This window comes from Lissotriton vulgaris, chromosome 7 (genome assembly GCF_964263255.1).
Source record: "Lissotriton vulgaris chromosome 7, aLisVul1.2, whole genome shotgun sequence".
Taxonomy (NCBI): Eukaryota; Metazoa; Chordata; class Amphibia; order Caudata; family Salamandridae; genus Lissotriton; species Lissotriton vulgaris.
This window is the reverse complement of record NC_141695.1, coordinates 851,097,746-851,122,760: the sequence shown is the minus strand read 5'-3', so window position 1 is coordinate 851,122,760 and position 25,015 is coordinate 851,097,746. Positions and strand designations below refer to the sequence as shown.

Genomic DNA, 25,015 nt, shown 5'->3' with positions numbered 1-25,015 from the left:
ACAACACATTTTGCTGACTGTTTTTCAAGAAGGGTTCCGTCTTGGTTATTCAGGGCTGCGGCTGCGGCGCTGGTCCAAGAATCTGTAATCGGCTAATAAACACAAGGCAATAGTACAAGATAAATTGGACAAGGAGGTACGGGAGGGAAGGATGGCAGGTCCTTTTGATGACTGGCCTCTGGATAATTTGATCATTTCCCCAATTGGAGTTGTCCCTAAAAAGGAAGAAGGACAGTACAGTTTAATCCAACACTTGTCATGGCCGGAGGGGTCCTCAGTTAATGACTTTATTGATGAGGAGGCAGCTTCTGTGTCTTATTCTTCTGTTGATGTAGCTATGTCATTAGTGGTGACCGCTGGCATTTCTGCTGAGATGGTAAAATGCGATATAAAATGTACATTTAGATTGCTCCCAGTCCATCCTGAAGATTGGAATCTTTTGGGCATCCATTTCAATGGAAAATGGTACGTGGACAAGGCATTGCCAATGGGGGGTTCGATATCCTGCTCTCTTTTTGAAACGTTCAGCACTTTTCTCCAATGGTTTTTCACACACCTTCTGGACATGTGTTAGTGACACACTTTTTAGATGTCTTCTTTTTTGCCATGTTTTTTGGACTGAGCTGGTTCCGCTGAGGTCCTGGAAAGGTGCGATCAAGCCCAAAGCAATTGATAAGGCATGTAAGAAGATCAATCTTGAGGTTTCTAGATTTTGTAGAGGCTTGGGTTTTGGTCGAGTGACTCATGGTGAAATTACGTATGAAACAGTAGAGTTTTTTCGTGGTGATGGTGTTCATCTTTCCAGGATTGGAATGGATTTGTATCTCCTTGAGTTGAGAGAGGTTTTGTCTCGTTGTTTGAAGATTCAGGAGTTTGCTACGTAGGTTAAGTTCCCTTGGTGAGTTTTGCACTGTTTGGGGGGCAGAAAGTGAGGGTGTATTTCACACCCCCCCCCCCGCTTTCTGGGTGGCGGGGATTTTGGTGGTTTTGTCAGGATTGGCAAGATTTTGGTTGGCATGTGTTTAAGTTGTGGCATTGTCAGGGGGAGTTGGGCAGGATGATTAATTGGGTAGGTTCCATAGGTTGGGGGACCTAGATTTGTTGGAGGGCAAATTGGGGAGTTGTGTTATGGTTTGGGGGATTTGACAAGTTGAAATGATTATGCAGGGTGTTTGCATTGTTTGGATTTTGTAATGATGTAATGTGCGGGCGGTGGCGGGGTTGATGACGTGTTAGCGGTGTAGATGGTGACTAGGGGTTGAGTGAACTGCAGGCGAGGTGAACTCAAAGTCAACGAATGAGAGATGCACACCGGCAAAACCAGAGATGCACCCACAGACATCGCAGAGCTCATGGGATGGTGCAGTTATGTCTGGCACATGTTACGCAGGTCGGTGCGTTAAGGCCCGCATGTCCGGAAAAGCCGACTCAAAAACGCTCTAGGGTAGCTTTTACAGCACACCAAAGCCAATGAGCAGTGGCAACTAGCACCATGCACAAAAGTAACGATTATCCTACTAAATGCCCACTAGAACCAACATAGGCCCTGTAATCCCGCCCTGCTCGCAGAGAGCAGTTGCGCGAAAAGAATTAACCACTTCCCTGCTAATGACAAGGTCAACTCGTCATGGGTTTTACCTGCCCTGTGCTTATGACGAGTTGACCTTGTCATGAACAATCCATGGCATGATGGATTCTGGCCTAGGGAGCTTGGACCGCCCCCGGAGCCGGCAGTGGCAGTAAAAAGCCTAGGCATCCATGTGGATGACAAACTTTCCATGCGGAAACAAGTTACCACGGTGGTAGGAACTTGTGTTGGCCTGCTCCGTCAACTTAGAAAAATTGCGCCACTACTGTCCTATTCCACATTGAGACGGGCGGTTTCCGCAATGATTCTTGCAAGATTGGACTACGGCAATTCGCTTTATTTGGGTTTACCCCAAAAACTCCTGGACAAACTTCAGATGGTGATGAATGATGCCGCCAGGCTCATTCATAAGAAACCCAGGAGCACGCATGTGTCCCCACTTATGCGTGAGCTACATTGGCTCCCAGTAAGGCAGAGGGTGCTCTTCAAAGGGTTATGTATTGCACACAAATCTCTTTATGGTAAGGCACCAAGATACATTAAGACCCGCCTGATTCCATATAAACCGGCCAGGGTGCTAAGATCTGCTGAGGCAACCCTTCTCACACAACCACGTTTTAGATTGGCGACAGTGGGCGGTCGTGCCATCTCGAACACCCTCCCAGCAGCTTGGAATAGTCTACCGGCGGACTTGCGCAAAGAACCTAATTTGTTGTCCTTTCGCAAGAGGTTGAAGACTGTTCTTTTCCAGAAGGCCTGGGGTGGGCTATACATTTCTGGCAAGTGTCTTTTTCAGGTTGCCTGCGGTGCTTATTGGACAAGCGCTTAGAGACCCCTGGGTTATAACGCGCGATACAAATCGAAATAAATAAATAAATAAAATAAATAAACAATGGAAAATCTGTTACTGCAGCACCCAGCGGGAAAACCCCTTAGCAGCCAAGGTGTTAAATAAATAAACAAGCACGGCAGAGGCAAACAGTAGCGGCTCGTAGTGGGAGTGTTGTGGGGCGGGGTAGGGGCAGGGTGGGGGGTAGTAAACTCCGGCATACGGCCCACCGGAAAGGAGTACATAGATAAATCAAACAAATTACATTGCATGCGCTACAACGCAATTTGCGTTGCAGCACGTGCAATGTACTTGGTTTTATTTATTTATGTACTTACCTCCGGCTGGCTGTATGCCAGAGTTTACTACACCCCACACTGTGCCTACCCCGCCCCACCACCCTGCAACACTCCCACTACGAGCCACTACTGGAGGCGGACCGCTTAGAAAATAAAAGCACACTGCTTTAGTGAGGAGAAACGCTCCCTTTTGCCCCGCGCGGCAAAATAAATACATCAATAAACAAGCGTGGCTGCGGCGGATCGCAATGAAAATAACAGTAAAAAAAGATTGCTTGCACACTTATGAAGGAGACCGTGTCAGGCCACAAGCGAAAGATCTAGTTGGGATGGGCCGTCCTAAAAGGAGAAAGGGCAGTAACAAGGAGGTGCTAAGAAGCCTCCTTTTCAATTGTGAGCCAGCGTTTTGCATGGAGGATGACGCCAGGAAATCAAAAAGATAGGCAGGGCTTCAAGTTCCCTTCTGAAAGTGTACTGATGGCAATAAGCCTCGCAGAGCGAGGAGTGCATGCGCAAACTAGTGCTCGGTCTGCAAGACCTAAAAAGTAGGGGGACAGTTTTGCTAGAATAAAGTTCCCTGCAAGGCAGGGGGCTACGGTTCCTTCAGAAAGCCCAGGGCTACCATATTTTCTCATGTAAATAAAGCTAAAGGCTTCCTTTCCTGCCAATCTTTTTAACAACCATTGTCAAAGTCAACAAGTCCCGGTTTGATATGTAATACGTGCACAAAACATGGGAGGGAATCAGCAGGAGTGGATAGACAGGGCTACAGTTGTACAGTAGCCCCTCCTGCAGTCTAATGCAAACACTTTAGTGGAGGCAGAAGGATACTTTCAAAGAGCCTTTGGCATTAAGTGACAGATGAATAGTACCTTAGGCCGAGTCAGAACATGAGTAACCAAGTCTCAACCCAATGACTCAAAGAGGTTTGCAAAGAAAAGCAATGATTGGAAGGGACAAGCAAAACCCCACACCATGAGTATTGTTAGCTACAAGTCGATTTGACAGCTGCACTGTCAAAACCCAGAGCTAATACGGGACAACCCAAGTGCTGATTTAAAACTTCTGGCTTGTCTTCTCTACCGCTGCCCCCCTTGCCCATTACCTCCCCAGGCAGCACGCCACAAACCATACTTACTTGGCGATCTCTCCCATGAGCTGTCCAGAAGGTCCCCAAGGGTCGTCATTTGTTGCTTCCCGAACCTTTGACTCGATCTCAGAATAATTCATTACCACATTGGTTCTGCAAGTGAAAAAAACATGTTGAGATTGAGACCTAGTAGAATCAAGCAACGTCACGTTGTGAGTATTTCAGATATTGATGGAACAAGGAAATCTATGTGAATGAAACAGTGCCCTGTAGAGAAGCACTAGGGACACAGTAACTAGACAGTACGAGTAATTGTTTTTGCCCACTTTTGGCATCTCTTAGTGCTGTGAATAACAGGTTGCCTAATTTAATGGTACTATGTACGCTGACCTCGTAATCACAGAAGGCCAAGGAGGCCTTACCAGAATTCAAAGTTGTGCCCAGCAAGTCACAATAACAATCTTCTATCTGGAGTAGATCACCATAGTTTAACAATCCTGTTAATTAAAATACAAAAATTGGCTCTTTTTAATGAATACCCTGTGTACAAACACAATCAAAGAAATAACGCAAATGACAGCATACCGGGCCTTATGTAACAGAGGAAGACAATGCACTGGGTTCAGAGGTTTTGCCCACTCGGTTACCAGTCCACAAATCAAGTAGTACTAGCACATGTAAAGTTGATAAGTAGATCAGCAAACTCTGTAGAAACACAGCGAGCTATTATTGACCGCAGCCCATTGTTGAAGCCTGCCTGCTCCTCTCTAACATTTGCTAACGATCTATACATTAAAATGTACATACTAATAAAGTGAGGAAGGATTGAAACCTTCCCCTTAAAAGTTCCCAACAAGATCCCTAGGTCTATGCCCCATACTTGCATATTAATTTACTCAAGAAAACCGGGCAATATTAAGACACAGAAACAATAATGGAATTTTACAGCAAAAGAGCCCATGGAGAACTCAAAGAAACAAAACCATCAATTACTACAAGATTTCTATAGAGACAGACCTTAAGAAATACAAAAGAGTACAGTAAAACTCCTACAACTTAAAGCCACAAAACTGACTGACAAGAGGAGACTTGCACAACACTAGAACCTAATATTTTACAGTAAATATGACAAAAAACAGTATTTGGGGTCTAGCCAAGAATAAGCATGGACGTCAAAATTACTGTACTGAAGTCTAATTTGGAGGCCATGTAACCCCTACTTAAAACAAGCATTGAAAATACAAGAGGTCTCGCCTTTTATTAAGTTGAAGCCATTTGCTTTGCTAATGGTATTGTATAGCAAATCAAACGGCTTTAACTTAATAAAAGGCGAGACCTACTGCAATTTCAATGCTCGTTTCTTCTCTCATCCTATCTTTTGTCTACCTCTCTCCATCTGCTTCCCTTCCCCTCTCCACCTTCATTTCTCACCTCTCATTCTTCTATCTCGCTCTGTTTTCCTCAGTCTCATTTCACACCAGCAGCCTCTTACCCTATCCCCACACTCTTATTTCTTTCTCTTTTACTGGTAAAACCATGTAGCACACAAACGATAATGTGTGGAAATGGTGTTTTAGTGAATATTTATTATGCAGCACTTAGTAAAGGGTCTTGATTTGTTTTGATCTTATAAAAAAAAATCCATAACGCTTCAGAATTACAAAAATTTTTGACATCCTATAGGCTTTTCTTTATTTCCAATACCCCAGCATGATTGCCACCTAGGCCACTTTTACAAAATTCGCTCACTTTGCAGTCAAAGAAATAAAAGACCAGTTTACAAATAAGCAGCAATTTGTCAGATGAGATTCCCTGAAATCTGGCCTTTCTGTGAACTCACAGCAAATGTGACATCATAAATACAAAAATGTTAAAGGCATCTTTATAGCTCATATCCTTTCCGAACTCCATCAGGGTTATTTTGGGGGGTGTTGCAGCACCCCATGTGCCCCTACTTCCAGTGCCTATGACTTCCTGAATAACCTCGATGTGAGCAATTGTACAGCCCTGGCATTGTGCACGGTACGGTTTGCGTTGCTGTACATTTTACGAATGCGATGGTGCTGGCTGCCCACTCGCACCTCTTCCTGATCAATATGCGCATTTATTAGAAAGGGATCTGAACGTAAGCGCTGCTTTTAGGTTCGTGGGTGAAGGATCAGAAAGAGCAGTGAAACTGAGTATACGTTTGGTGTTTTATCACTGACCAGTGTGGTACGTGGGTCACGCAGTGAAGAAGGAAGTACAGGGTGGGGCTCTCTGCACAGTGAGTTTGGGTTGGGCCGGGCAAGCGGTATTCTGGTTACTTGTGTCTGGGTAACAGGATGCCACAAGTTCTGGAACATGTTAGGGTTGAGGGAGCCTTCCCACTCTAGCCGTGGGAAGGCTAGAGTGGTCGACCTCGAAGAACAGGGTTCGTGTCTCGGCAGCGCCACTCAACATTCTGTGATTCTGGGCAAATCAACTACTCCCCGTGCCTATCAAAAGATATGTGACCAACTGTTACGCAACTGGTGGTCATGTATAGCACTCTGATACCTTTGGATCAAGTTTGCTCTATATAAAACTCCTCCAAAAGTGTTTTTTGTCACCGGCTTGCTCTCAATAAAAGGTTTACCAATGCAGACTGGACACTTTATTACTGCCCGAGCAGTGGCGCAACTCAACCCAAATTTCGGGGAAGTAGTGTGGGGGGCCTAACACATCAAATGCTGGAGGTACTTTAAATCCGCCTCTGTCCTACATTCTCTAAAAAAGCCTGTTGTGATGTGGTTATATTTCTTTTCGTTTTCAGGATCCCCTGTTGTTCATTCCTGGATGGGGAGGGCTGGCTTTTCTTCACTCCTGTGAACCCTTTAACATTGCTAGCCTCGTCGCTGTGGGCAGCACGAGGATTACGAATGCAAAAGCAATGACAAAACAAGTAGGCCTGATTTTGATATGAAACGCAGTCAGGGACATAGCTGCCTTTCCATGTATTAGCCCATTTCAGCCAGAAAAATGGCTTTGCCAGTGCTTGTTGGTGGCATTGCTAATTCACTAAATGGAATTAGGCATACTGACTAAAGGGGGAGGGCCAACATGGCCCCATAAAGATAAGAAACATTTTACGCCAAAAGGAAGTCAGACGAGTCCGTCCAAGTGGGCTGTCTCAAAAAGAGAAAAGTGTATATCACAGAATGCTCTTTCCCAATGGCTGGCCACTGTTTAGCATAAACGTGATGCTGGCCAATTGGAAAGAGGGGCGGGGCTTAAACCCTGTTACTGAAATCTCCTATAAAACATCACATCTCGCCAGCGAGACTGCGCATGTGCGCAGACCACGCAGGCGAGACCTAAAAAAAAAAGTCAGCTGAGAGATTTAATTAGAAAGTGCTAACAGCAAGGAAGTAGTATGTGAGCATTGAATAATGTTGTGGCAATTATTTCTTGCTTCTCTCTCATGAGATTGCTAACCAGGCTGGAACAGGGAGAACTGAATGAAAAATGCTGAAATCATGTTTTTGTTTCAGATGAATTGGATCCATGGGAGTGTTCATCGCCTTACATCTTTAGAGAGGAACCCACATCATGAATGTAAACAGGCAAGAGAACGTTAGAAGAAATTATAATGGCTGAGGGATGTATCCAAAACTATGTCTGAGAGACCAATTTTTAGGGCAAATCATCAATTGCAATCACCACAGCATTCATATAAAATAGGCAACCAAGCTCTTCAGGATCACTCTAGTTTCTGCCAGATCCAACATCTCCACCCATTTACATGGGCAGAAACGGACTCCTCTTTCAGTCGCTAACGAAATATTACTGAAAACTACACCTCAAATGTATTAATTTGTCCATAGTGGGAAACCATGCCCAAGAAGAAGCAAAGCAGGAAAATAACACAACGAATACTGGAAACTAGAAAAATAGGCATTTCCTCTTTGGTAATAATTGAGTTACTCTCTGCGTCAGAGACCTTTTTGGTGGCACGGTTTACCATGCAAACGGTCCCTACAGAACGAGAGCTGCCGTGTGAGATTCAATCCTTTGAGCGTCCTTCTAATCACTCCCTATCTTTATTTTGGAATAGCAGCACAGGATGATGCCTGGGCTTCATCACACCTTCTGAAAGGGTCCCTCTGTAGTGCCTTTAGTGACTCTTGTAAGGAGTTGGGGTCTGTACCATACAGATCTTTACAAGCATCTGCAGCATCAGCTAAAGGGCCTTACTTTAACAATCACACAAAAGCTATGCTACCAGTATGAGACTCCTAGTGCCGCCTTTTAATGGGCTCGCCGGCACCTCTAATTCAGTTCTTATCACTTTTCATTTTTTTCTGCTATTATCCATTACTTTGCAAAACAGTCACCAATACAGTGCCCTTGTGAGCAGCACTACTGCATCAACGACGTCCCCAGAATATAAGCATCATTGTTAGATCTGTACAGCACGTTTCCAAAGCAGATAAGACTATAAGAAAATAAAACAAGTAAAATAAACAAAAATAATAAACTCTCTACAATACAGTCATTATAGTAGAGGGCTATGACAGCATTCAATATATGAAATCCATGATTACACTTTAATATGACAAGAATAATTACTGCTTCTCAAATTGCGGAGCATAATGAAGACACTGCAATACATTCAGAATTACTACACTATCACAGTACCGTCAGAATGATGTTATCTCTGCATTATTGTGAAACGACCTTGCCCATAGAGTGCGTGCAATTAAATCTACAACTTATCAAACAGTCTTTCTGGTCAGAAAATTGACAGGCAATGCAGAGTAAAGTTACAGGAGGACTTTCCGAAAACAAGATACAGACATCAAAACGACAATCTGACAGAAACCCCCATCATGTATCCCAGAAGACCCTGCACACAGCACACCACGGCCCCAGCAGTGCACAGGCGCCACAGTCGAGAGAAAGCACAGCTCTCAGCGAGCAGGAAGAAACGGCACCACCCCGATGTCAAGACTGAATCACAGAGGGCTAACCTCATAAGAAAAAGCCCAAGTTTGCAGTTATTTTTGCAGCAAATGTAAACCTAAAAAAAAACCTAAAAAATCCTGTGTATGTGCTGGCCAAACTCCAGGTAATTTTTAAAAATCATTCCTATAAAAAAGTGGGAACCTGGCTTTCTTCTTCCTTTCACATGTTTTCCAGCATTCTATACCTGACCTACAAGGGTTTCCTGCGACCTCTGAAAGCAGAAAAATAAATTTACAGCCAGATGTGAAAGTTAAAACTGTTGGCTGGACAGCAAAGAACTCCCCGTGAATGAAAGAAGTGAACCCGACACTTACCGAGATAGGGGGAAAAGGGTGGCCGTTTATGAGCCATAGCTGGAAGTCATCCAGTGAAAGGCATTGGGCTTAGAAATTCGGCGTTTTGGCATGGAGGAAGGGAAAGGAGCATGAACTGCTCGAGAGAAAATTCCTCTCTTCTGCAGGACGCACACACTGGCACAGGTCTAAAGAACTATGCTTCTTCAGGGCAAGGATTATGGCTCTTAGATTGGAAGCAGACAGACGTGTGGCCAGAATAAAAAGTTATTGTAGGAGGTTGGACATGCAGTCAGGAGTAGGCCTGGGAGTTGAGGATCAGAAGGTGAACCAATGATTGCAGAAAAGGAAAAGGGCAGATGACTGTCAACCCAAACATCCATGCTGAACATGTTCAACGGAATATGCATTACCATCCAGATACACCTCCTTAATGCATTGTATACATCTACACGACGATACAGATATACTTCCATAATACATCCTATCCCATCTGCACCGTCATTGCTGTACAGTTGCTCAACACATCCTACTGCAATACTATCTGGATACATCTTCTTAAGAGTTTATTAGAATCTGCTCCTCGATATGGAAACAATTCCTTAACAAGTCTGACAGTATCTGCAATGCCATCTGGAGACATAATCTAAACATAGCCAATAGCATCTGCACTACCAGCCTAAGGACCCTACTTAACCAATCTCAAAACAGCTACACCACAATGACAAGACACACCTTAAAACATTCAATTTTCAATTTATAAACTTTATTCGGTTCTTAAAAAGACACCATAAAAGCACAGATACAATATACATACACAAGTTAAAAAGCGATATTAATAATGTTCAACTTAAAAAGTATAAGTGTTTAAAATTGTATGTACTTGATGGGGGGGCCAGGATAGTTTTAAAAATTTAAATGTCCAATTCCATTAAGGGACAATGTCTCTGGTAGACCTCAGTCTTGTTGCGATCCGAATGAAGTTTATCGTGCAAAATAGGGTAAAAGCGTCCTCGGCTTCCTGTAGGAATCTCAACGCCAGTTTCGCGTGCTTGAATTTTAGCTCTTTCAGGATACCCACCAGGAACTTGCGTCTTGGTGTCGCGTAGAATGGACACAGTAAGACAAAGTGAAGGGTATCCTGCGGAGATCTATGATCGCAGCCGAAGGTACCCTTCTCCTCCACAGTGTGGGTAAATCCAGATGGCACTGCAAGGATGTGGTGTAACATGTTGATTCTAAATCGGGTTATGAGGTAGCGATCCTGCGCATTGTACATGACCCTTAAGTAAGGTTCCATGCCTTGCTTCGGTGTGAGATTATTGTAAGAGAGATTGGTAGGTTTAAGCCTCTCTTTTTCTGCCCTTGTTAACTTCAGCTGTGTGAGGAAGAGGTTTTTGACCGAGGTTTTACACTCCGGAGTTAAAGAGTCGGGGGCTAAGAAGTATTTAGAGTAGCCAATCTCTGTTAGCGACTCTTTAACGAATTTCAGCCAGGGGATTACATGGCCTTTGTCTCTTTTGAGGCAATCCTCGATAATTTGTCTGGTTAGGGCCGCCTCGGGGTTGGTCCATACCTTCACCCAAGCCAGAAGAGGTTTAATTTTAATTTTGTCCTCCAGGAAAGGTTCTCCCAGCTCTTCATGTATGATGTGGGCCGAAACACTCTGTGGGACTTTTAGTATTCTTCGTAGGAATTTGTTTTCTTCCGTCTGGAGTGGCTGAGCTTTTTTACCCAGAAAGCCCCACACTTCCGCTCCATAACTTACTTTCGCACAGCAGATGGATCTGTATAAGGTCAGGATTTGTTCCGGGGACCATTTCCCTAGTCTCTGCCCATACCCCATGATGGCTCCTACTGCGGCCGCCAATTTGGTCGAGTGTTTTTCAATCAGGGGTTTAAACGATAGATCGTGATCGAATAACACCCCTAGATATGTGAAAGACTTGACCTGGTCTATTTTGTGTGACCCGATGTTATAGGTAAAAGATCCTTTTGTAGGTTTCCCTACTGTCATAATGAAGGACTTTTCCAGGTTTGTTGCCAGGTCCAATTTGTCCATGAATTTGACAAACCCGTCAATTAGTTTTTGCAGGCCCAGGGGTGTTCTCCTTAAAACATTCAATGACATCTACTCTACCAGTCAGAACCTCTCCACACATCCTACAGCATCTGCAATACTAGTCCATCACTACTGATGCCTTTTTCAAAACACCAATAGGACTGTCAAATTCAAGCACACTGAACTCAGATTAGCTCTGCAGAAACGGAGCTGATCAACCAAACCAGAGGTGCTGTGCTAAAACCTATTAGAATCCAATATAGTAAAACGAAAAATCACAGCACTGCCAAACGGAAAAATGTGTATTGATAAAAAACAATTACCTATGAAAGGAAGGGTAGTGAGCCCCCAACTGCATAGGGTCAGTGGAGATGAGAGTAAGTTTGTGGAGGAGGAGGATAGCAACTTCAATATTTCGAGACTAAATGTACAAATCCTTATTAAACAAAATGTATAACTCTTTATGTACAAACACGTTGCTTCCAGGCTGAGCCAGGTGTGAGGAAAGGCCACAAATAGCTCAGAAATCAGAATACTTCCATAAAACATAATTCACATTAAATCTAAACAACCAAAATTATCAATAAAAAAAATTGCATTTTTTCAAAGAAATTTGGCACTATAGCTATTGACTAATATTGCTCCGGTCACATATTAAATATATATATTTTTTTTTTTTAAAGGGCCGCCAGAGAATAACATCTATTAGAAATTATTAGAACTGAATAAAGAACAAATTGATGCATCCATCCATCGACTATTTTAAAACCATGGACACATTTTTACTCAAAGGTGGTAAAGAACCCGAAACACACAAACTATACACTCAATCATACTGGGAAAAAACAAATGTAGCAACAGTACCACAAAGCTAGGATAGATAGAGATATAGATAGATATGCATATATCCACAGCCCGAGTTTTTTTTCTGACACCAAGGAGTTAGGTCCTGAACCATGAAGTCAGCTGGACCATCAATTAAATGTGTACAAAAAAATTGCCAACTTCACCTTACTTGACACCTCCCAATTGAGGAAAACAAACCAGTATTACTATATGGTCTGTTTGGTATATTTACTTAATACCTTTTTGCTTTTTATTTCATTATATTAAAAAAAGTTTAGGTACAAAAAGACACTTAAATACATTCAACAATTCCAACATAAATTTTCAAAGCAACTTACATTCCACATTGCATATATAAACACCACATAAATTACATTACATATATAGACACCATATTCATTTTGATCAACAATTAGACTCACATAAATGATATCTAACTAAACAAAGGACAAAGTGAACATTTAAATACTATTATTCAACAAGTAGCAAATTAGTGCATATTAAATTTGTCAAAGTCATTAAATGTACTGCAAATTAATGCATTCCTGATTCAAAAGCCGACGCGTTTCGAACCCATTCCTGTCACTTTATGGGTTCTCATCAGCGCTCGGTCTCTTATTTATCTGAATCGTTGCTGGTGGTGTGCTCTAGTATTCACTTTCTAGATCGTGTGTTTCTTTATCTTTTACGATCTTTGTCTTCGTGTTTGCACCCTTAGCGATTTTTTTCGTAATATTTACGATTACTCTTTTTGCTTCAGCGCCTTCATGCGCGGGGTGCTGCACGTATCGGATTTATTTTATACAATGGAAGGAGTGGTCCTCGTGTTCCTGCTTTCTTTAGATGCGCGGTCCCGCGCTGTATTTAAAAAAACATCTTGTTTTACTTCGCAATTGCAGTGTTCCCCTCCATCGCTGGTCTCCTCTGTTGTGTATGCCGAGTATAAATCTGCTGTGTCCATGGATAAACTTTTTTGAATATAATGAAATAAAAAGCAAAAAGGTATTAAGTAAATATACCAAACGGACCATATAGTAATACTGGTTTGTTTTCCTCAATTGGGAGGTGTCAAGTAAGGTGAAGTTGGCAATTTTTTTGTCCCAAATCAATGGTTAGAGCGGCAAACCCTGATGCAAAGGTCTAGCCCGGGACCAGGGTTCAATTCCCCGCCTCGGCGGGTCTTGGGCTCAAAATTCCACGGACCTGATAATTCTCGCCTCGGTGCCTATTCCACTCTGCAACTCTGGGCAATACTTGCGTAATCTCCACAACGGCCCCCACAACGCTAAGGATGCCTGGCCTCCACCTTGGGGGTGCCCAGGAGTGGACGCCTCAAGGGAAAGCCAGGATGGGTTCCACAGCGGTATTCGTACAAGCGCCTTGAGACCCTTGCGGGTGAGTAGTGCGCTATACAAGTATCAATTTACATTTTTTTTTACATTTACTTGTGCAGTGTCCCAGGTGATTTAAATAACATACAAGTCACATGTCTGCAAGCCACACTACAATTCCCATAATGCACCTCAAGTGTGCAGCGCAATGTCTGTGTTGTCCCAGTGGTTGTGTAACATTGCACTCTCCAGCATGGTGTTAAACGTTAAGTATGGCTTGCCAGGAAGAACTGGTGCACCAAAAAGGCTCCTTACTGTGCCCACACAATCTCAAATGTGCGCAGTGTAAGGATCCTGCCAAGGGAAGGAGGTATCAACCTCCCTCTGCTTCCTTTCTCACATCCTGCTACAACTGTCGCCGGTAAATCCAAAAGCTTGCGGCGGGGCGAGTGGGTCATGCCCCCTTGTTAAACAATCCAAATCAACCGCTGTAGTCGGGGGCCCCCACCCTGCAGGGCTTCCGTGGACGGGAGACGGCACTTCCCATTATTGGCAATGCAGCAATATAGCAACCCCCCTCCCCCCTCCCACAACCCATCACCCTCTAGGACCACATTTGCTTTACTAAAGTCTGTGAGGAGTGGCACCAGCTTAGAGAAAAAACCTCATTTGCTACTTTACCTTGTCATTTGCAGAAAAACATAATGGACCCTGTTGTCTATTTTGGTCTTCTAAACGGATACCGACAATGCCTTCCTGAAAAGGATGGCTACAACAGCAAAGAAAACTTTTTAACGAGTCCCCTAGAAATGGCACATTTGCCATTGATGTGTAGTTCATCAAATTATCAATTTGATTAATCAATCCCTTGTTTTTAGGTACTGACTTGATCTAGGACATTTTCATTTTGTTTAAGAACTATCCAGTTGAGGGTTAAACAATTGCTCTGGCTGGGATCAATACAAGCAACGGTAGGGGGATTTAAACAAGCATTGGAAATGCAATAGGGCTCGCATTTTAGGAAAGTTTGAGCTATTGGTCTTATAAATGATTTTTTTTTATTTATGTGTTATTTTTTAAAACAGCTAAATTAATAGCTTTGTCATTTACAATGCCAATAAGTTACAACTTTCGCAAATGTGCCACCTATAGCATTTGTAATGCAAGATGTTTTGTATTTACGTGACTTAGATGTATTGATATTACAAATAGCAATGGCTTTTAATTTTTTTAAATAATTAATACTTAAATAATGTATTTAATTTGTAATTGCAATAGCTTAAACTTTTGTAAATAACTTTTGTGAAGATTATGTTCAGTGTTTTTTATTGTGACGAAAATCCAAGAACAGAAGTGAAATATTAACATCTTTTTGTGATTTGTAATAAAGCGTGAAAGCTTGAAAACAGCTTGAAACATTGAAAGAACATATTTGAACCAGTGATGCGGTGGTTGCGCCGAGTGATGCGGTGGTTGCGCCGAGTGATGCGGTGGTTGCGCCGAGTGATGCGGTGGTTGCGCCGAGTGATGCGGTGGTTGCGCCGAGTGATGCGGTGGTTGCGCCGAGTGATGCGGTGGTTGCGCCGAGTGATGCGGTGGTTGCGCCGAGTGATGCGGTGGTTGCGCCGAGTGATGCGGTGGTTGCGCCGAGTGATGCGGTGGTTGCGCCGAGTGATGCGGTGGTTGCGCCGAGTGATGCGGTGGTTGCGCCGAGTGATGCTGTGGTTGCGCCGAGTGATGCTGTGGTTGCGCCGAGTGATGCTGTGGTTGCGCCGTGTGATGCTGTGGTTGCGCCGTGTGGTGCTGTGGTTGCGCCGTGTGGTGCTGTGGTTGCGCCGTGTGGTGCTGTGGTTGCACTGTGTGGTGCTGTGGTTGCGCTGTGTGGTGCTGTGGTTGCGCTGTGTGGTGCTGGAGTGGTGCTGAGTGATGCTGGGGTGGTGCTGAGTGATGCTGGGGTGGTGCTGGGGTGGTGCTGGGGTGGTGCTGGGGTGGTGCTGGGTGGTGCTGGGGTGGTGCTGAGTGATGCTGGGGTGGTGCTGAGTGATGCTGGGGTGGTGCTGAGTGATGCTGGGGTGGTGCTGAGTGATGCTGGGGTGGTGCTGAGTGATGCTGGGGTGGTGCTGAGTGATGCTGGGGTGGTGCTGAGTGATGCTGGGGTAGCGCTGAGTGATGCTGTGGTGGCGCTGAGTGATGCTGGGGTAGCGCTGAGTGATGATGTGGTGATGTGGTGATGGTAAGTGGTGCTGAGTGATGCTGGGGTGGTGCTGAGTGATGCTGGGGTGGTGCTGAGTGATGCTGGGGTGGCGATGAGTAATGTGGTGGCGATGAGAAATGCTGTGGCATTCAGTGATGCTGTAGTGGCACATAGTGATGTTGTGGTGCCCCTGAGTGATGCTGTGGTGGTGCTGAGGGGAGCGAGAGGAGAGAGGTAAGAGTGTAGAGAGTAGATAGGAGAAGAGAGGTGAGAGAATAAGAGAGGTGAGAGAATAAGAGAGGGGAGAGAATAAGAGAGGGGAGAGAGGGGAGTAAGGAGAGAGGAGAGTAAGGAGAGAGGAGAGTGAGGAGAGGGGAGAGTGAGGAGAGGGGAGAGTGAGGAGAGGGGAGAGTGAGGAGAGGGGAGAGTGAGGAGAGGGGAGAGTGAGGAGAGGGGAGAGTGAGGAGAGGGTAGAGTGAGGAGAGGGTAGAGTGAGGAGAGAGGGGAGATGGAGAGGAGAGAGGGGAGTGAGGAGAGAGGGGAGTGAGGAGAGAGGGGAGTGAAGAGAGGGTAGTGAGGAGAGAGGGGAGTGGGGAGAGAGGGGAAAAAGAGGGAGGGGAGAGAGGGATTGGAGAGTGAGGAGAGGGGAGTGAGGGGGAGAGAGGTGAGAGGGAATAGTGGTGAGAGGAGAGTGGTGAGAGGGGAGAGTGGGGATGGTAAATTTGCAACGCTGTGTATTCCATTAATCAGAGGTAGATGACCCCAGTGACGTGTGCACATAAGAAAACAAACCCCCACTTTGTGCGCGGATAGGGACTGCTGTGCCTCCTAGGGCCGGAGTGCACGCGGTAACCAAGAACCTTACAGGATGCTATCCCTCCATACAGAAAAATGCAGACCCGAATGCTCTGTCATGCTGGGGAAAGGGGGAAGCCCTATGGTGTGGGTGCATAGGAGAAACAAACTAACACTGCATGCAGGGACGGGGCTGCCGTGATTTTGAGGCCCAGAGTGCACGAGGTAAACAAGAAGCTTGTAGAGATGCTTATCCCGTCTTCAACGTAAGTAGCAAAAGTGCACACTGAGATGTTCTCAGTTGAAAAAGTATAAATAAATGCGAGTTTGAGAACAAAGCCTCAGAATTTACAGCTGCTTTGGAGATGAACACTTGGTCTGGGAGATTGGCAGTCAGCGTGCGGTCATATCCATCTACATTAATATACTCATGCACATAACAATCTTGTGTTGAAAGTGCAGCTCAATAGGAGTCTGTTGTACAAGAAAAAATAAAAGGAGGGAGGGGTTAGCAAAGGGCTTGCAGGCAGCCTATGCAAGGAATGAAAACTGAAGTAAAATAAAGTCTGTGCACGGTCTTGCGCGACTGTCTGAATGGAAAAGAAGAGCATCATATGTAAACGCATAGGAGATGCTCGTATGAGACTATATGCATATTCTGTGGCAAGAGGATCTTGCGGGGGCCCGTATGATCATGCAGGGGTAAAATAATAAGAAAGACAAGCCCTTGGAATTGCTGTGGTGGGGAGGGGGGGGCGGGGAGAGGCTAGAAGGGAAGAATAGGGGAGAGTAAGGGTGACGAGACGCACCGGAAGTAGCAGCCTTTGATTTGCCGGCCGGCCATGGGCAGTGAATAATTAGGGGAGGAGAAATGCCAGAGGGCACGCTAGGGGAAGCTTGTGGGAGGGAGGCTGGTGGCTTTGGTGCGTTCACGCGCTTTTTTCACGGGCACAGCATCAAATCGCCCGTTTGGGTAAGCTCTCGTTAAGCCCCAATATGTCTCGACATCTGCAATGCGCAAGCGCTTTGGCAGAGGTCGAGCCCTAAAAAAAATTGGGGGGCATGGGTCAGCTGAAGATCGGCCGTGAAGAAATGTTGTCCATTCACAGTTAGTTTTTAGGAGAGTACATTGAAGGAACATAATTTTTAATGTAGCTTTGGGGATAAAGTTAAGTGTGAACAATGTATTACGAACTATTATCGACTAACAGTATGCTCTTAGCTTTTTCAATTATGTGATGAGCCAGCAGCAGTTTGAACGGCCAGACATGCCACCCCAGGACGCGGGATGATTTTGAAGTGCTCCTTAATTTGGGGCTGCATGGAGCATATGGGAAGAAGTGAGATTTTATGCCTTTCGTGATGGGTGCCTTGTATATTCTGCACGTTGTCTGTAGTTGGTGTTAATGTTATGGATTTTTCTCTCCTGCCTTTTGAGTGCTCTAGTTATAGTTTTGTATAAGAACAACAGGAGGAAACCCATAAACCACGTTGGGATGGGTGTGTCGTGTAAACAAGAACAATTTCCCAACGGGTATCATGCAAAGGCAATTTTCACAATGTATGCAGTTAGCATTACAAGAATAAGGAAGAAGGAGTCATTAGAATTTTTTGAAAAAAGGCGGTATTATTCACCAATAGAAACAGAAAAAGGGCTTTCACATGGCAATACAGTTTGAACAGCACTGTACAGAACAGATCATGTGACAACCCAGTGGCACTTGGTGCGTAGTGATATATACAATTAGTGGTTGTGAAGGTGCAAGTGCTAAAGTGAACAGCGTGATCGGCGCATAAACACAAGTTATATATCAATAATGGCTCCACAAGATCAAGTTGTAGTCACTTAAAACAAGATTGCATTGATTTTAAACAGGAGCACAAAACGTAATATGCGTCATTTAGTTATGCTGTGGAGTCGACGGCGTTTCGATCCCCGTTAGTCGGGATCGTCATCAGGACAGGGTTGTCGATGGATTCAGTGCTGTGGGGGAAGAGAGGGGCAGTTAAGGAGGGCAGGGAAAGGGAGTGGGGGGCGTGAGGGGCGCAAGGGTGGGGGGGGGGTGGTTTGTGAAGGTAAGGGGGGGTAGTTGGGTGCACTAATAATGGGTAGATAGTGCTGGTGTGGTATGAGTTACAGCTAGGGCAGTGAGCAATTGGCATTGGATGAAGGTAAAGGGCGGATGCACTAATAATGGGTAGATAGTGCTGGTGTGGCATGAGTTACAGCTAGGGCAGTGAGCAATTGGCATTGGATGAGAGATGATTAGAACGTGGCGTGCGGGTTAACAATGGGGGGTGCGGCTATTTGTGTGGCAAGAGTTACAGCTAAACCATTGGGAGATTACCAAAGGCCAGTGAGTTACTGTGGTAGGGGTGACTGAGTTGCTGGTATAAAGCATGCACAGGGCCTGAAGGGGTACAATTGTAGATAGATAGTGAGGGAGCGCGGGAAGAAATTGATAACTTACGGTATCACCCAAGCGGAGGCGCGTGGGTGGCCGAAGTCCATGCGGTCGCTCAAAAAGTCGATAGCTGCAGGGGAATAACAGGCGGGGGAGTGAGTAAGGGCCTCGAGCGTTAGGAAAAGAAAGGCGTCTAAGTGCCAAGTGATTTACCTGATCGTAGGATGAATCAGACCAGCGGGTGGGGCGTGCGGCACCTGTGGGGAAGGAAAAGCAGCGGGGGTAAGAAAACGGCCGTAGCGTGAGAGACCTGTACATCAAATGGAAAGGAGATCGCACCCGTTGTGCGTGTCATAGGCGTACCTGTAAGGATCAGGGCGGCGGAGGGAGATTAGGGTTCCTCTGATTTAGGTCTGCTCGCAATGAATACTGGAGCTAAGTGGGGGTCCAAGGTCTCGGTCTAAATCAGGAAGCCGAAGGCCGGGGGCGGGATAGGCTTGGTGGATTAGGCGGGGTTAGGGGCGTGTCCCGGTGATGTCGAGGCAGTACTGGCAAGCATGGAGTGGCGCGATAGGAGGGAACGAATGCGGGCGTGTCAGAATGTTGTCAAGGCAACATTGACAAACAGGAAGCATCAGGGATAGTCTAGGGGAGGGCTTATCAACAGGACGGAGCCTGAAGGCTAGAGCATTCGATGCAGTCGCTGAAAAGGAACACGATGGGAAAAGGATGTAGAATGCATGACACATAGGTTACAGCAAAGGGATTAGCAGGACAACAGAGGCAATATGAACTGCAAAAGTCACAAAAATTGCGAGGTCATTAAACATGACATAAGAGCACCATGTTTAAGCAAAAAGTGTAATTAAAGTGTAGGACACAGAGGCAAGAGGTACGGTGTGTTTACAAGGGGTTGATGCCCAGTTGGGTGCTTGGTCTGAAACCGGTATGGTATTTGACATCAAAATATATTGGTCGGGGGAGGTAATTTTGCACATCAATGGAGTTTACATGAAATTGAAGTACAACTGGGCATATGGTCTGAAACCGGAGGATTATTTACATCAAGATAAAAGGTGGACGGTTTATGGGAGTACACTTAAACAGTAAACTTTAAACAGTAATTGTGTTAGTTCACTCATCAAGAGTGTACTTAGACTCAGCAGTAAAAGGCTGTGTCCGCCCCTCGGGGCGTGGCTTGGACGCCGATGGCGATGGTCGCCTGAGAGCTCGGCTCCGGGACGAAGCCCGTGATTATCCTGCAGATCGGAGGCCGTGGGGCACCCTAGTCCCCGCGAACCGACGATCGGATTGACTGGGACCCGCCGAGGCGCCTGGGGCAACTCGAACATGAGTTGATCCGACGGAAAGTCGTGATTTGCGGTCCCGCGGAGTGCGGCCCAACATGGCGCCCGGACCTCTTTGTCCGCTTGGTCGGGACCTTTAGGCTGGAGGGGCGTCGTTAGCTACAGCGCACCCCCCACCTTTTCATCTCCCTGTGATATGCTGGTCTGGATGTCGCTCTGATCGGACTTTGGACACGGTGATCGCTCCTGGATGATCGGATGCCCACACTACAGTGGACCTCGACCCACGGACGCCTGGCGGCCCTGGCTAAGGTGCCGACCCCCTGAGCCGTGCCTGGCTGCATCCCCCCGAGTGACTGACTTCCATGGGCAGCACGGCGCCTTGGCGCCTCAAAGTCTCCGATGGTGTTGGAGACCCTCGTCCCAGATCCTCATCGGCCAGACGGGCCTGCCCGACCTGGCGCCGATTGTCCCCGCCTCCTCCTCAGTGCCCTCCGACGACGCGGTGGTGGCGCGGTCCGAAGTTGTGGAGGTCCAGCAGGCCCTGGAGACGGAGATCGCCCGTCCTCGGCCAGAAGGCCACTAGCCGAGAGAGACATTGTCGACGCCCGCGCTCGCTGGCGCCTCTGACTGACTCTCCACCGTGTGACTCTTGCGCCATGGGGAAACCGAGGGGAGCCAAGGGGACCACCCCAGCCGCCTCAGACTCGGAGGCCCCGGACAAAGAAGAACGTGGGGACCCGGAGAGTTCTGGTGGTGCGCCATTGCAGCAACAATTTGACCGGGTCCTGGAGGCGATCGCGACCACACGCTCGGCCCTCCAACAGGACATTGCCCAGGTGGCGACGAGTCTGGGCCTCCTTAGAGCTGACCATGGCAAGCTTTCAGACAGGGTCAAGGAAGTGGAGGGCTCGATTAAAACCTTGGAGCCGGCACAGAGAACCCTGGCCGCAACGATGAAGGATGCCCTATCCCGGATTGATGCCCTGGAGCGGCGAGCGGAGGACGCGGAAGGTCGCAACAGGCGAAATAACATTCGAGTGGTGGGCCTGCCGGAGAAGATTGAAGATGGCGACATGGTGGCCTACTTGGAAGCCTGGCTACGGGACACGGTGGCCCCGGAGGGTCTATCCTCCTTCTACACCCTGGAACGGGCACACAGAGTCCCAGCAAGGCCGCCCCAACAGGGCCGTGCCCCCCGACCGGTGGTGGCACGGTTATTGCACTTTCGGGACAGAGATCTCATCCTTAATGCCGCCAGACATAATGGCCCCTTCAAGGTGGCGAACAGCCAGGTGAATATCTTCCCGGACTACACCTATGAGACCCAGCGCAGGCGGTTCTCATTCCTGGCGGTCAAGCGAGAACTCCGGAGCGAGGGCATCCAATACTCGCTCCTGTTTCCGGCAAGGCTCCGCATAATTGTCGATGATAAGACTCAGTTCTTTGATTCCCCAGAGGATGTCTGTAACTGGCTTGAACTCTATAGAGCCGGAAAGGATGGCTTTGGCTCCTCATCTCAATTAGCAGTGGAACCTGAACAGCGACGGCGATCCAAAAGAATTCGGAGTCGCCGTGGCCGGTCGGGCGGACCCTCGACTGCGGAGACGTCGACGGAGCGGAGGGGAGTGTTGGAGGTGTTATCTGCGCTATCTGGCTCACGGAATGGTACCATAGAAGAGGAAGCGGACCCTGCTGACGAGGGGGTACCGACGGACTCGGAGGAATCGGTGACCGACAGTGTCCACACGCCAGTGATCACTCCGAAATCGGTTGAGGACCTTCTGGATGGACAGGGTTGACGGGGTGAGATGCATCCGTTTGGGTGGGGGCCCGCAGCGGGGGCGGCGGGAGTGGGCGATTGCTCATAATCCCCAGGGAAGTGGAGATGGGGTGCCCTGCTAGTGCCTCGAGAGTACTCTCTTACTGTTTTGGGCTCACTTTAGTCTCGGTAGACCGAGCATCGAAGGCCCATTGCCAACGCCCAGCCCGTACCTGGCCCTTAAGGCCTTCCTGCGGTGGCGACTGCAGGATTAGTCGGGGACTGAGGGTTTGCTGGGGGTATGGTTTGGATGGGAACTAGATGGTACTATTTGGGTCCTGTTCTGGGGTGGGTGGGCAAGGGTTTGGGTCGAACTGGGGTTGTTGTGTTTTGGTTGGGGAAAATGGCCGCCATCAGTGCTGGGTTGATTGTTGCCCCCTTTTGTCTGTTGGGGCCCGGATGGAGAGACTTTGCACGAACAATATGGGACAATGGCTGATGTTGCTAATGTGAAATGCATTACTTGGAATGTACGGGGGCTTCACACTATGTCTAGACGTCACAAAGTCCACGCTTATTTAGTGCGTAGAGGGGTGCAAGTGGCGCTGCTGCAGGAAACCCATCTTACCAAGGCGGAAGGGGCGGCGCTACAGCGTAGGTGGAGAGGGCAGGTCTTTTGCACTTCATACTCCGCGTATGCCAGGGGGGCGCTAATTTGGATCAGAGCTGGGGTTCCTTTTCAGGTTGCGAAATCAGTGGTGGATCCGGAGGGTCGATATGTGGCCATCTCGGGCACCCTGGGGGGGAGGGACTTAAACGTTTGCTGTGTTTATGCACCCAATGTGGACCAGCTTGCCTTCCTTTCCGGGTTATCGGGCTCGTTGGCCCACTTCTTCTCCGGGCCCCTCTTGCTTGGCGGGGATTTCAATTCAGTAGTAGACGTGGAGAATGACCGCTCGCATCCCCCCCTCCCTGACTCTCTGGTTCGCCGTGTGGCTAACGGTAGGAGGGACTGGCAGACGCACTGGGGTCTGACGGATATCTGGAGGGCACAGCATCCCGACATTAGGGACTATTCCTACTTCTCAGGCCTGCACGAGTTACACGTCCGACTGGACGGGTTTCTGGGCTCGGCGGAATTGGTTTCAGCGGCGGTCCGGTCTGAATATTTGACCAGGACCATCTCGGACCATAACCCTCTCCTTCTGGACCTTCGCTGGTTTCCGGGGATGCCTGCTGTGCCCACCTGGAAGTTGCGTCCCGAGATCATTGTATTCAAAGCGGACCTAGAAGACAAGATCTCGGAGTACTTCTCGTCCAACGGGGGCACTGCGGGTTCGAGGGCGATAGAATGGGATGCTTTTAAGGTGGTGATCAGGGGATTCTGCATTTCCAAGAAGGTGGGCATGAGGCGCATCATCCTTGACGATTTCGAAACGGCAGACCGGAATCTCCGTGAGTTGGAACTCCGCCGCCCCGGGCGCCCGGAACTCCAGGAACGCACGGCAGCGGCGAAGGAGGCGGTAGCGGCGGAGGTCGAACGGCTACGCTGCTTCGACTATAAGGCCTATACTGTTAGGTCCCTCGCAGAGGGGGACAGATCGAGCGCATTGCTGGCGTGGCTAGCTAATCCTACGCGCCAGACCTCTCTGACGACGGCCATGCGTACGGCGGATGGGACCGAAGTGCACACTCAGCCCGAGATCCTGAGCTGCTACCTGCACTACTATGAACGCTTGTACCGCAGTCGCTCTGCCAGAGACCCCGACCGGCTTGATGACTACCTACGACCCCTGGAGCTCCCAATGGTGGAACCTGACGTAGCGAAAGCCCTGGGTTCCGACATTGAACTGGGGGAGATTCGCAGCACCATTAAAAAGATGGCGAGGAACAAGACCCCGGGCCTGGACGGCCTTCCGGTTGAATTTTATGCCGCTTATGCTGATCTCCTGGCACCGAGGTTGCTGGTCGTTTACAGGGAGGCTAAGCGGCTTGGTCGGCTCCCCGGCTCGATGTGCGAGGCCCTAGTGGTTCCCCTCCTTAAGCCGGGAAGGGACTCGTCCGATCCGGCGTCCTACCGTCCTTTATCGATGTTGACGGTCGACTATAAAATACTGAGCAGCATCTTGGCATCGAGATTGCTGAAACACATGAGCTCTCTGGTGCATGAGGACCAGGCTGGATTCATCCCCAAGCGAAACACGACCATGAACATCCGTAGGCTGTTCCGCTTGCTGGGAGAACCGCTCGTGGACGCCCCATGCCCGGTAGTCCTTTCGGTAGATTTGGAGAAGGCTTTTGACAGCCTGGAATGGGACTACCTGCGCACAGTATTACTCCGATTCGGCCTCGGGGAGGGTTTCGTCAGATGGACCACGGTACTATATACCTCGGCGTCGGCCAGGGTACGGGCGGGCCCGCTGATCTCCTCGCAATATCCGGTGGAGAGGGGCACGAGACAGGGTTGTTCATTATCCCCGCTTCTCTTCGCGTTGGCAGTGGAACCTCTGGCTCTGCTGCTCCGGTCGGGAGCCCACTATAATGGCTTATGGACGCCGTCGGGCCCACATCACGTCTCGCTATACGCTGATGACCTGTTGCTCTTTCTTGAGGACCCGGTTGCTGCTCTGAATGGAGCGGCGACGGCGCTCACGGCGTTTGGGGAGGTCTCGGGCCTTCGGGTGAATTGGACTAAGACCTGTCTTTTCCCGGTTCGTAAGGGTAGACCTAGCCCTGATATTAGTAGAGAGATTAGGTGGGAACCTGACTGCTTTAAGTACCTGGGGGTGTACGTCTACCACGAACCGTCAGACCTCTTAGATGGAAACATAGCTCGCAGCACTCGCGCGCTGCGTGGTAGCCTGGACTTCTGGGCTACCCTACCGCTTTCGGTAGCTGGACGGATCGCTTTGCTTAAAATGGTGGCGCTCCCCAGGTTGCTATATTATTTCCGGACGCTGCCGATTTGGATCCCGCCAGCCACATTTCGACTGTTACGATCAATGGTGGTCGGATTCCTCTGGGGTTCGGGCCGCCGACGAGTGGCCCTCAAGACCCTGACGAGGCCGAAGGCTGAGGGTGGGCTGGCGGTGCCGGATTTTGAAAAGTATTACCTAGCGGCACAGCTGCAGACTTTCACCCAGGAGGTCGCCAGGGAGTTCCGAGGCCCAGAAGATAGGAGGGGCACGGGGATAGCTAGGCATGTTCTCTCCTTCATAGCACTGCGAC

General features: G+C 47.9%; 1 protein-coding gene across 1 annotated transcript in view; it reads right to left on the bottom strand.

The window, feature by feature from the left end:
- CLINT1 (clathrin interactor 1) overlaps nt 1-25,015 on the bottom strand; it is a 656,796-nt gene that overhangs the window by 531,274 nt on the left and 100,507 nt on the right. Inside the window, exon 2 of the mRNA XM_086931221.1 lies at nt 3,855-3,959. Within this exon, the coding sequence (XP_086787347.1) occupies nt 3,855-3,959 (105 nt within the window). The remainder of the gene's footprint in view (nt 1-3,854; nt 3,960-25,015) is intronic.